The following is a 13,200-nucleotide window of genomic DNA, read 5'->3' as shown; positions in this document are numbered from 1 at the left end:
AAAAAAAAAAAAAAAAAGAGGATAAGGGTCTGGCACCAGACTTCCTAGAAGTTAGCGGCTCCTTCCTCTCATTCCTTACCATCTAATGGAGGCTGTGACTGTTCTAAACATCCCAGCCATTATGACTTAGACCCTTGCTTCATTCTGTTGTCTTATGAAGTGCGGGGCAGTTCTCAAGGATCAGAAGAGCAACATTGTTAGTCTGCTGTGTGTGCTAAAAAAAAAAACAAAATAGTGACACAGAGCAGTCTGTGCTGACTTGTTAGGCAGAACCCACACAGTTTACTTATTCATTATAATTAAAAGCTGAATCACTGGCCACTTCTCTTCCCGAAAGCACCTGGCATTCTTTGTCCCTGGTAATAAACAGATGGGAAGATGCTGGTGAGGGTTGCTGGAAGCTGGCAGAAGCTCTGGCTGCTGACCTGAGCAGGTCCTCTCGGAGTTTTCCTTTGTGAACTTTTTGTCCTCTTCTCTAGGCAGGAGCTTGTTTCCTAGAGAGCTGGGGGTTTACTGCAGATAGGTAATTGTCACATTATGATGCACAAATAACATTCCATTTCTCCTACATCATAGTAGAATTTTGGCTCCAGGACTAAATGGGAGAGACTGGAAATGAGTGAGCGGTGTGGTCACCATTGCCCTATGGGTTTTGTTTTAAAAGATCAAGACCTATTACAATGTACCAGGTAAAAAGTTAGCGCAATGACTGTCTTCTAGTGACTTTTGTTTCTTGACTGGTGATTGATTCTTCCGTTGCTCTGAGAGCGGTGGGAACTGTTTCCTCTCAGAAGTTCTGGATGGAGGTGGGTGGTCCTTGGACTTCCCACAGGGCAGGGAACCCTGATTGCTCTTCGGGCTGAGGAGGGAGGGGGACTTAATTGGGGGAGGGGGAGGGGGAGGGAAGTGAGGGGCGGTGGCTGGGAAGAGACGGAAATCTTTAATAAATAAATAAATAAATAAATAAATAAAAAGTTCTGGTCCTTGTGGACTGAAGACTGCTAATGGCCCTCTAGTCCTTGGCGCATTGACATGTACTTGAAAGCTTGGGTAGCTTTACCTCTTAAATTCGTTGTTACTTAATTCATATTTTAGTTGTCCAAATTGTGCTGTAAGTTTTAGCTACATTTATAAAGGAAGAATTCCGGGTTTTGTTGGCTCTTATAGCCAATTTTCTAGAATTCTCCCAGGTAAAAGTTAGTGAAACCAGGAACGTATATGATAGAAAAGTTTTAAAAATGTGAGGCAGATGCCTAAGGGGGTACCATTTGTACCCCACAAACCTCACTTTGACTCACACATATTAGCGTACTAAGTTGGATTTGATTGCTAAATTTGAGAATTTAAACTGTTTCTGTAAGTGTTTCTCATATGCTGTACATGCGTAGAGATTGGTGTGAGGTCTGGTTTGAGTTAGTGGTAGCAGCCACCACAGTAAGTGGAAACCAGCTGCTGGGCATAAAGTTCCCGTTGGTTCATTAGTTAGTATTCTAATTACACTAGTATATTAGCGTAATTTCATTCTTTAAATTAGAATTTTGGCAGACCTTAAAAAGGGAACTGTCCATTTTTATCTTTCTGATTGGTATTTAATTTATTTAGTATTGAGAGGTAATTGACTATGAAAGTTTGAATACAGTATGTTTTTTTAAATTGCTCTTAGTGCCTTACTGCGTTCTGTACCTCTCCAGGCTAGGCTTTCAGATGGGCACGCACTCAGCATGGGTAGGAAAAGGTGATGTTACAGGTGGCATTGCAGTCACTCACGTTTCTGTGCAGTCTTTCAGTGTGCTCTAGGACACTGCTTTTGCTCACGGAAAGTAGCCCTCATTGTGGCAGCTCCTAACTCACATAGCGTTTTCATAGGCCTTAAAGACAGGGCCCTTGAAGAAGGAGCCAGTGTGGCTGCATCTGTCCCCACTGATGTTTGTTTTGGTCTGTCACTTGTGTGTAGCAGATGACATTCATCACAAAATCACTCCTCAAGCTTCATGCTGATTCTGGATTTAATTTGAAAAATCATTATAACAAAAATGGCTCACGTTTCCAAAGTCTTGATTTTTTTTTAAATTATAAAACTAAAAATATGATAGGTAGCATTTCCTCTGTAGAAACATAAGAAATTAGTTTGTACTCCCAATGTGGTATTAAGTTTGCTTGAGGATATTATTGGCTGCTGAGATGGCTCTTGCTGCCCAGGGGTGACAGCCTGAGTCTGATCCCCAGAAGTCACAGAAAGTAGCAAGAGAGGAGACTCAGCAGAGCTGTTCTTCGACCTCCACATGCAAGCCAAGTCACAGACGTCTGAGCACACGCGCTCGCGCGCACACACATGCACATAAATACTACTCTATTTCTATATAGTATATTAGGCTTTATCACTTTAATACCAAGCGTCTGTCTGTCTAGCTATCCTTTCAATTTTGAATTGAGAAATAGTAGCTTATTTCCTAGAACACTTGGAACATTCTGATACTGTGATTAATGTGTTAGCACTCAGTAGCTAGTGTATTGTATTAGCAGTTTGAGAAGTTTTGTAAATGTTTGATTTTCCCTATTTCCTTAGGTACTTTGGTCTGGAAAGCCATATGGTTCATCTCGAAGTATCGTAAGGAAGATTGGTACCAACTTGTCTCTTATTCAGTGTCCAAGAGTTCAGTTTCAGGTAGGTACTGTATCTTGTGTTTTTCAGATTTTTTATTTTTATTTTTTTTTTTATTTTTTGAGACAGGGTTTCTCCGTAGCTTTTGGTTCTGGTCCTGGAACTAGTTCTTGTAGACCAGGCTGGCCTCTAACTCACAGAGATCCGCCTGCCTCTGCCTCCCGGAGTGCTGGGATTAAAGGCTGTTTTTTAGATTTTTATGGTAATAAGGGCCTTGGAAATGTGAACGGGCAAGGTGCTTTGGAAGTACTGACTTGTTTTTGAGGCTTTCTCCTATTAATAACCCTGAAACAGAGGATTAGCAGTGAGGCCTTTCTAATTTTAGTTCCTCTGAAGTGCTTATTCCGGATCTTCAACAGTTATCCTCCTCGAGATGCCTAGGGGAAGCTCTGGGAAACTGTGAGAAGACAGGTGGTAATTCCCCGGTGACCTTGAACCTATTTGGCCTTTGGGTGGTTATCTAATATTACAGCTAAAGAAGTCTTTTTTTTTTTTTTTTTTGTGGTGGACCTGAGGGCTTTGGTATGCTAGGAAGATTCTTGACCTTTCGCACTTAAAATGTTTCTTGGGATCAGCAAGACAACAGACATGATGATTTTGATACCAGGACCCTCATGGTGGGAGGAGAAAAGAGACTCTTAAATTGTCCTCTTGTTGGCTACTCACAGTGCCACAAACACACACACACACACACACACACACACACACACACACACACACAAACACACACTCACACACACTAAGTAAATAAGTAAATGTAGAAATCATGAGTGTTTCCTTTCCGGCAATAAGTGTTCCTCACTGTGAAGGACTTGAAGTTTGTGTTTTGATGGATTTCTAAATTGTATGAAGTAAAGACAGAAGAGCTGGGCATACACACTCCTGGTACCCAGCACTTCAGATGCTGAAGTAAGAAGATCAGGAGTTACAGGCTCGCCTGGGCTACATAATGATACCATGTTTCTGTAACAAAAATGGAAACAAAACAATGAGCCCTGGAATGGAAGTGCATTGTTAATGTTTTAAACTTAAGAACACACACATGCAGGTGATCATAAACACTAATAAATAATTTGGAATAACCTGGGTAGGAGTTGATGGTAGGATGGTTAGTTTGGATCCCACTTTCTGCAACTAACAGGCCTCTGGGGTAATTCAATCTTGACTGTTCTTTCTGGTAGGTAATTCTGTTCCTGACTGTTTGCTTGAATTTTGAGGAGTGGTTTTTTTAGAAGTGGAAAAGTTCTATAACTACACAAGTAAAGAGTTACATTTCCATTACAGGTCACCCATCGATGTGGAAGCAGAATGACCACTTAAAGAAAATGGCCCATTTTTCTCTAACAGATTTGAAGCTTGTACTTTTTGCTAGGTGTTGATATCCTCCCTAAACAAGCAAATATGTTAGTAAACCCATGGTTAGGATTAGGATCAGAAATGTCTTCCAAACTACAAAACCATATAGACAGAGCATAAACAGACTATAGTAGTTAAACCGTGTTAGGTGTTACAAAGCAATCTTGAGATGAATGGTTGAAGTGTGTGGGTGGATATGGACATATATGTAAATACGTAAGCCGTTTTAGAGCAGGTGCCCCAAGCCTGCTGTGTTTTGGTGTGTATAGACAGCTGTCCTGGAGGCCAGTCCACCATGGACACTACCCATTCTGTTAAAGTCCGTTTCTCAGAACCATTTCACCTTGTCAGGATAGGTTCACTTAGTCAACGGTGTTGTGGTAGGATTCTAAGAGATAATTGAGATTTGAGTTACTGGTTTTTTTTTTTTTTTTTTTTTTTTTTTTTTTTTTTTTTTTGGTTTTTCTAGACAGGGTTTCTCTGTAGCTTTGGAGCCTGTCCTGGCACTAGGTCTTGTAGACCAGGCTGGTCTCGAACTCACAGAGATCCGCCTGCCTCTGCCTCCCAAGTGCTGGGATTAAAGGCGTGCGCCACCACCGCCTGGCTGAGTTACTGTTTTTGAAATTAAGAAATTCATTGAATTTCTTAAAACTTTAAAACCACAGTGTCTACTCTCCATTTTCTATATCTTCACTCTTTAATCTTTTCTGCTAACAGTAACTTTGAGAGGACAGGACCTTCCTGCGAACCAAGAGTAAGTCCTTTGTTTTCAGATGTCTCATGTTGTCCATGCATGCTCCTGGCAGTGACATCCAAACCATGCTTGAAGCGCTTGGCCTCGGTCCCCCTTGCCAGTGGCCCTCCTCTCCTTGGTCTGCACTTCCCTGAGTTGTCCTGGAAATCACCTTTCCCATGTCATGCTTACGGCACTCAGTGAATGGTTCTTGTCCAGCAGAACCTGAAATGGCCTTTTGAAAAGTTTGGGGTCAGTTTTCTTTTGTCTTTCAATTGAACTTGGCTTAAGTGTGAACAGCTTGTGTTGGGGAGAATATCAGATCAAGGTGTAGAGACAGATCTTGAGGCTGCCTTGCCATTTCATATCATTAACCACATATCATGTGTCTACATACATGGTAGATTGTAAAGTAAGTCCTGGGAGGTGTTATTTATTTATTTATTTTTGCTTTTACACTTTTAAAATTCTATTTGTGTGTATGTTTGTGTATGCATGCATGCATGTTCTGTGGAAGACATGTGGAGGTCAGAGGGTAACTTTCAGGAGTTATCTTTTTCCTCACAATGTGAGGCTCAGGAATCGAACTCAGACATAAAATTAGAAACAATGTTTGATCCTTAATCATTTATGAAATCTTGAAAATTAGATTTGGATCCTTAAATGTGGCCAGTTGTTTTCCCCGTTTGAAATAATGTCTGACTATATAGCCAAGACCGGATGTGAATCCATGATCCTTTCTCCTTATTGCATGCACCACCATGCGCCGACTCAAGTCTCTGTTTTCCTGTTCTTCTCCCTTTTTGTTTTTGAAACAAAGTCACACATCCCAGGCTGTGTCCCCAAACTTTGTGTGTAATTGAGAATAATGACCCTCATGCTCTTATGTCATTGGAACTCAAGCTCAGGACTTCCCAAATGGTAGGCAATTACGGACTGGTGAGCTCGTGAGCATGCATCAGATAACATCTACTTTTGATTTTAAGACTTTTTAAAGCCTGGCGGTGGTGGCGCACGCCTTTAATCCCAGCACTCGGGAGGCAGAGGCAGGCGGATCTCTGAGTTCGAGACCAGCCTGGTCTACAAGAGCTAGTTCCATAGTTCCAGGACAGGCTCCAAAACCACAGAGACATCCTGTCTGGAAAAAAAAAAAAAAAAAAAAGACTTTTTAAAATGGTTTTTCGAGACAGGGTTTCTCTGTAGCTTTGGAGCCTGTCCTGGAACTTACTGTTTAGACCAGGATGGCCTGGTATGCACAGAGATTTACCTACTTCTGCCTCCCGAGTGCTGGGATTAAAGGCATGTGCTACCTGGCGATTTTAAGACTTTTTACTTTTCTATAAAAATTACAGAATTTTCAGCCTGCCTCCAAAATAAAGCATAGCTAAAGACACAGACGCACACAGATGCACAGGGTCTGGTGTGTGGAGCCCTGCGTCAAGGGAAAGGTGGTCTGAGTACTGGATAGTCCCAGTACAGCTCTCTGATGAAGGCTCTAGTAAGTCTCTTTGACCTTTCTGTTTCTTTTTCTTCAGTTGTAAAGCTAATTGTCTCGTTTGTTTCTTTCCTTCTGCTGGACTGCGGACTGACCTTAGGACTGACCTTAGGGTTGTTGCATGCTAGACAAGTGCTCCACAGCTGGCCACGCTCCCACCCCTCAGCTTCACTTTTAGACCCTCACCTGCAAACTTTTACTTGTTGGCTACCGGCCTTCTGACTCTGACACATAATACGAGAAATGTAGCTTGATTTAATTCAGCTACATATTCTTTGGTATTTCTTTCAAGATAGTTTTTCTTCATCCATAGATTTACGTTTAGCCAGAGAATTCTCTTCCTTTGCTCTTTGTTTTTATAATGGTGCTAATTTAAACTTAATCCCTTGCTATTTAACACTCAGTTAGAATTTAAGAGATCTGAGGCATTGAAAAGTTGTTTGTGGCATGATTCTGTGAACAGAACAACACTGCATTAGCTGCCGTCCTCATTGCTGTGGCCAGATCCCTGGCAGAAGGGAAGGAAGGGAGGGAGGGAGGGAGGGTTGTTTTGTTCACAGTGTGGACACTCCGTCATGTCCAGGAGCAGATGCTGGGCTCTGGCTGAGGCCTTTGTCTGCAGTCAGAAAGCAGAGACTTGCTGGTACCCAGCTGGCTTCCTTCTTAGCCACATTTAGGGCAGATCTTCTCCCCTCACTTAAACTAAGTTTAAATTGGTTTTTTGTTTGTCTGTTTAAAGACAGGATCACACTGTGTGTCCAGGTTGGCTTTGAACTCACTACCCTGGTTCTGTCTATTGAATGTTCTGGCTGATCTTGAATGCAGTCAGGTTGATAAGAATGTTAACTTACCACTAGTGCACACAGCCTTCACCACAGGGGCTGACAGTGCTAACATCACCATCACTAGTGCACACAGCCTTCACCACAGGGGCTGACAGTGCTAACATCACCATCACTAGTGCACACAGCCTTCACCACAGGGGCTGACAGTGCTAACATCACCATCACTAGTGCACACAGCCTTCACCACAGGGGCTGACAGTGCTAACATCGCCATCACTAGTGCACACAGCCTTCACCATGGTGGGACCTGTTTGTTGACTCTGCCCTCCACATTTGCTTCACCAAATCTTTTCAGGAACAGTGGCATCCTTTTCAGTTTGCTTTGGGTGCTAGAGTGCTCGGCCTCGAGCAGGCCATGAAAGTGCCCTACTGCTAAGCTACATTCCTAGCTCTGAGTCAGATTTTTAATACTTAGACTCTAAACTTTTTCTTAAACTTTTGGATGAACAAAATGAAAGATTTATGGTCTGAGAATTGGCTAATGTTAGGTTATGAAGCACAGTTTGGTAGCATATGATGTGAATAGTCAGCCTTTGGTGGAGGCCTGCCTGGGAGCTACTGGGCTGCTGGAATCTCTTTGGGTTTTAACTTACTGTTAAATTGTGTGGATAAATGACTTCCTCTCTCTGTAACCTCCAGCTTACCAGCCAGGCAACAGAATGGAGCCCCGCCCACCCGGGAGAGAACGTGGTGGCATCTTTTGCTGATGTTGGATGGGTAGCCACAGAAGAAGGGGAGTGTTCAACAAGACTCAGGTTGGTTTGGAGGCTGCTGGGGTGAGGTGCAGTGTCTGCTGTTTTCAAGGATGTGTTGGAATACGTTAAGGTCCTGCTTTGATAATATCTTGCCCTGCTCTTTTTTCTTGAATAGTCTTCTTTGTGGTTTAGTTTTCAGAATTTACTATTTATAAAGTTCTCAGGAACGTAGGCCCTAAGTCCTGGTGAACCACAGAATTTCCTGCCATTCAGGAGGTTCCATTCTAGCATGAGTGGTCCAGAAGAGGTATGAACACTGGGTAACTGTAGTAGTTAGGACAGTCATTGGAGCACAGGAATCCATCAGATCAGAGAGAATTTGTATACTTGAAGAATGTTTCTTAAAAAACTGTATCAAAATGAGTTGGGGTTACATGAGGGGACAGAGGGTTAGAGATGCTTCTCCATTTGGAAGCCCTCAAAGAATATTCGCTGTGCAGTCAGTCTACCGGCACATGCCCTTCACTCTTACCAGGTACCAAAGAGCAGACACAGTCAGGTAATAGCGCACTGGTGTCCTGGAGGAGATGCCAGGGCTACTCAGGGTTACCGATGGTGTAAAGTCTACCACGCAGGTGGAGAAAGTCCCTGCATGATGCGAGAAGTTAGCTTGACTACGGAGGGGTCAACAGGAGAGGGACAGATGGGAAGGGCTGTTTCTCAAAGGGTGAAGATCTTGTTTAAAGGTCAGCCTGAGACACCTGAGACTGTCTCAAAATAAAGTCAAGCCAAGAGTGGCTTCTCTTTACATCAAAGAAGAATGATAATTATCCTAGTTAAGGGTACTATTGTCAGGAAACACTATGAACCAAAAGTAACTTGGGGAGGAAAGGGTTTATTTCATTCACAGTTCCATAGAACAGTTCATCACCAAAAGCAGCGAGGGCAGGGTCCTGGAGGCAGTAGCTGGTGCAGAAGCCATGGAGCGTGCTGCTTCCTGCTTGTTTCCCAAGGCTTGCTCAGCCTGCTTTCTTATAGAACCCAGGACTGCCAGCCCAGCAATGGCCCCACCCACAATGGGCTGGGCCATCCTCCATCAATCCTTAATTAATACCCAAAAGGCTTGTCTGGAGCAGTGGTTCTCAAGCTTTGGGTCACGGGCCCCTTTGTAGGTTGTACAGCCTTTTCACAGGTGTTGTCTAAGACACCTGGAAAACACAGATGTTTACATTATTCCTAAAAGTAGCAAAATTAGTTATGAAGTAGCAACAAAAACAACTTTATGGTTGGGGTCACCATCGCGTGAGGAACTGTATTGGGGTCTCAGCATTGGGAAGGTTGAGAACCACCATTGTTTCTGGAGGCAATTTCTCAATCGATATTCCCTCCTCTCAGATGACTCCCACTGCATCAAGTTGACATAAAACAAACCAGCACAGTAATACAGTTGGTAATGTCAGCACATCATACTTTACCCAGGAGCCTGTGCTTTTCTACCTTAGAGTATGTGGGAGCCAAATGAAGCAGGTACAAGAAGAAATCTCACTAGCAGAGATGGCATGGTGAAACCGAAATGTCACAGCTGTTTTCTGCTTTTTAAACATCTGTGCTGGATACTTCTTTTTATATATTTGTTAAGATTTCAGTCAAATGAAAAGAAGGATACTATTCACCTATAGTCATTCTGTAGAAATGTAATCCTCACTTTGTATATGTGTGTGCTATGTGTGCTTGTTCATGTGTGTGGACATACCTGTGCACATATACAAACGTGTGGAGGTCAGAGGTCAGCCTCAGGTGATCTTCTAGTGCCGTCCATCTTGTGTTTCGAGACAAAGTCTCTCTGAGACCTGGGCTTGCAGATTAGGCTGGGCTGGCTGGCCACTGAGTTCCAGGGATCCACCTTTCTCTGCCCCACAGGGCTGAAGCTGCAAGCGTGTTCACCCACACCTAGCTTTTCACACGGGCTCTAGGGATCAAGCTTAGCTTCACAAGGGTGTGCAGTAAGAACTGTCTGTCAACTAAATTACCTCTCCAGACCCTCCTGTTTTCTGAGACAGGGCCTCCTATAGCCCAGTCTGGCACTGAACTTGTTGTGTCATGAAGGATGATTTTGATTTTGAACTCCTGTCTCTCTTGCCTCTCCCACCGGAATCCTGGGATTGTAGGCACCTTCTGTTGTGTGCCCAGTTTATGTAGTACGTGGTTTGAAGTCGGCGCTTTGTGCGTGCTGAACCAGTACTCCCCTGACTGAACCACATTTATCCCCAGCTTCAGATGGGCTTTCTCTGTAGGCCAGGCTTGTTCTCATGACCTATGGCTTCATCCTCCCAAGTTCTGGGATGACAGGCATGTGCCACCACGTCCAGCCTTTGGAATGCAAAACCTTTGGAAGTTTTCGTGAATGTTTATTTTTCACTCTATCTTTTAAACGAATTTCATCATCTGGTCGTTCAGTGTCAAGGGAAAAAAGGAAGCAGTAACTGAGGCTTTAGAACCCTAACACGTAAAGTCACAGCTGTGACACTAGGTGAGCCAAGGACTGGGGGGAACAGGCATTTATTCTTGAATTTTTTGTTGTTTTAAATCTTATAGGTGAAAGGCAACTTGCAAAACTTTTAACTTACTCATAGATTTGGACAAAACACCCAGATTCAGTTCCCAATGCCAAAAGCTAAGAGTCATTTTCACAGCTCTCAAGTAATAACAAAACAGCAATATCAACTTGAAAGTGTTGCTAAAGGACTTGATTAATACCTCTGATTAGTAAATTTGGGTTTTTTAAAAATAAGGCTGGTGGCACTGTCATGTAATCCTAGAACTTGGGGGTAGAGGTTGGAGCATCCTTGAAAGCCGGGCTGCCTGTGCAGGGAGCGAGATCTTTCCTCAGAAACTAAGAAAAAGTCTGACTGCATGTGACAGAGAAGCCACGAGGGAAGTTGTGTGTTTGAATAACGTGGCAGCCCAGTTTTCTTGCCTGGGAGTTTATTTTCTGTCTCAGAGATCTCCAAGCGTAGCTGGTGTCACAAAGCCAACCTTGCTGACCTCTATAGTGTGGGCTGCCACATTACCCGCTCTCACTAAAGGGCCGTGGTGCATGCACTGGTCTCAGCAGAGGACGGCTGAGGCTCAACCTCCTGAAGCTTTGTTAGCCTGCTCAGCCATTGTTCTCCAGGAGGAACTGGAAAGTGCAGTCCTTAAGCTGCTCACAGTGCAACTGCTTCTGTTCTTTTGAGTAGTACAGGTTGGCTTCCAACTTACTGTGTAGTCCAGACTGTTTGGAATTAGCGATCTTTATACCAGGAATTAGGACTGCTTCCTGTACTCATGGAGAACTCTTCTGGTTTGTATGTTTCCTAGTGACTGGCAGATCGGAGCCCAGGGAGCAGGGTCTTCAGTGTTGAGACTTTTCACAGCGTGGTTCTAAGAGGGAAATGACATGATTCCCTTTACCTTTCTGTTTCTGGGCTGTGGTCAGCTTATGTTGTTCCCATGTTTGTGTGATGTGTTCTGTCAGATCTGGGGAATGCTGGCACTAGAAGGCATCGGCAGCTCTTCTGGGCTCTCGTGGTGCCTCTTGACAGTGGGGGGGCAGCAGACGGTAAAGGAGTGGGGCAGTGCTGGCCCGCAGCTGGAGAATGCTCACTCGTGTGATGGCATTGTACACGTGTCTACTCATGTCTCCTCTACAGTCCTGTGATGGCCACCTTTGTGTTGTCCTTGCAGGGCAGAGGTCAGGGCCAAGTCTCCCCTTGAGGATGACCGTCCTTGCTCTGAGGAGCCCCCAAGCACGCACATTACTTTACCAAACTTGTCTCAAGATGAGCCTCCTCCAAAGACAACACTGGCCAGTGAGGAGGCCTTGCAGAAGATCTCCGCACTTGAGAATGAGCTTGCTGCCCTTAGAGCTCAGATTGCCAAGATTGTGACCCTGCAGGAACAACAGAGTCTTAATGCAGGTATGTAACTTCCGTATTGGCTTGGGAAGGCAGGACAGTGTGAGCAACTAGTCTAATTCAGTCCATCTAGTGCAGAACCTGACGACGTGTGTGTGTGTGTGTGTGTGTGTGCGCGCGCGTGCGCGTGTACCTTTGTGTTTGGGAAGATGGCTAGGGAATAATCCACTCAGCAAACACTGAAATGCCTGCTGAATGAAGTGTGCTATTTGTGAGTGGCTGGCTGCTTTATGGGAAACTCAGCTCCCTCCATTTGACACCTCTCTCAGGCTTTCTGTTTAGTGAAAGGAACCAGTGTCTGAGTGGGACTTGTGCCAGATGCTGGTTACACCTGCATGGCCTGAGGTAAACATCTGATACTTCACCCCGCTCTCCTGCTCTAAATTGAGTAAAACAGTACCTGTGTTAGTTACCAAGTCCCTGTGCCATTAAGTATGGAAAGGAAATAATTGCACACAGCAGATACCTAATGGCTATTCTCTTCCTCTTGTCTAGAGGAGAAACCAAATTCAGGACTTTGCTAAAATACTGTTAGTTTAATTAGTTTGAGTTTTTTTCCCCATGGAGAAGAAACTATGGTCTTGAAATCCTAGCCTGCCAATCTGCTGGAAGAAGTGGTTGTTTTTTCCTGTTGCTTCAGTCCTAGTGAGATTCTTCACTGCCCTGTGCCTGAATCAGTTGGAATCCCCATGCAATGTGGCATGATGGGTAAAGGTGCTTTGGGCACTGAGTACTAGAAGGTGAGGGTGATCTTTCAGTGGTTTGCATAGACATGTCTTTGTATATCAAGTTCTGGCTTTTTCTTCTGTTAACTTGGAACTGTTTTCTTTACCTCCCTCTGCTGGTAGACAAGGAAAACTACCATAAGTAGGAGGTGGTTGGAGTTTGCTGAGATGTCTTTGTTGTAATCAGAACACTCCCAGTAAAATTCTCAACAGGTAACTGTTGCCCCCAAGCCTCCTCAGTACAGTTCTGCAGCAGAGAAAGCTAACTTTGAGTTTCTTTAACACCTTATTACTTTTTTGTTTGAAAATTAAGTGTAACACTGTTTTGTGGGACAAGGTTTCCCTCTGAATCTCCAGCTGGCCTGGAGTTTATTATCCGGATCATGTTGGCCTTGAAGTGGTGTGGTCCTCCTGCTGCGGTCTTCTGAGTGCTGGGATTATAGGCATGTACCAAAGGACACAGCTAATATGATGCAAGCTTTTGTGATACTTTCTGAATTGTCCAGTGGTGTATTGAGGACAAATGTTTTGGAGTAAAGACTGCTTTGTGTTTTTTTTGTTGTGAGTGATCATCCTGTGTGTCACAAACAGATACATCTAAAATCTCAAAAACACTTTTATTTGAATGGGATGTTTCCATTGGGTAAGTTTGAGTTCAGTGAAGTAGTAGCTCAGATTCAGACATTTCTGAGTAACTGAACAGTATTTTCCTTACAGAACTGAGCTTCTTCTT

At 43.8% G+C, this 13,200-nt stretch overlaps 1 protein-coding gene across 3 annotated transcripts in view; it reads left to right on the top strand.

Moving 5' to 3' along the window:
* Mtfr1 (mitochondrial fission regulator 1) overlaps positions 1-13,200 on the top strand; it is a 31,906-nt gene that overhangs the window by 14,958 nt on the left and 3,748 nt on the right. For 2 of the 3 annotated variants that reach the window (XM_026786835.1, XM_005361904.3), the window contains 3 exons: positions 2,567-2,665; positions 7,731-7,846; positions 11,513-11,745. In XM_026786835.1, the coding sequence (XP_026642636.1) occupies positions 2,567-2,665; positions 7,731-7,846; positions 11,513-11,745 (448 nt within the window). Of the gene's footprint in view, positions 1-2,566; positions 2,666-6,185; positions 6,250-7,730; positions 7,847-11,512; positions 11,746-13,200 lie in introns of those variants that run through there. The other variant, XM_026786836.1, reaches the window with a different exon arrangement.

Source organism: Microtus ochrogaster, linkage group LG5 (assembly GCF_000317375.1).
Source record: "Microtus ochrogaster isolate Prairie Vole_2 linkage group LG5, MicOch1.0, whole genome shotgun sequence".
Classification (NCBI taxonomy): Eukaryota; Metazoa; Chordata; class Mammalia; order Rodentia; family Cricetidae; genus Microtus; species Microtus ochrogaster.
Note: the sequence above shows the minus strand (reverse complement) of the source record. Positions and strands in the feature narration are given on the sequence as shown.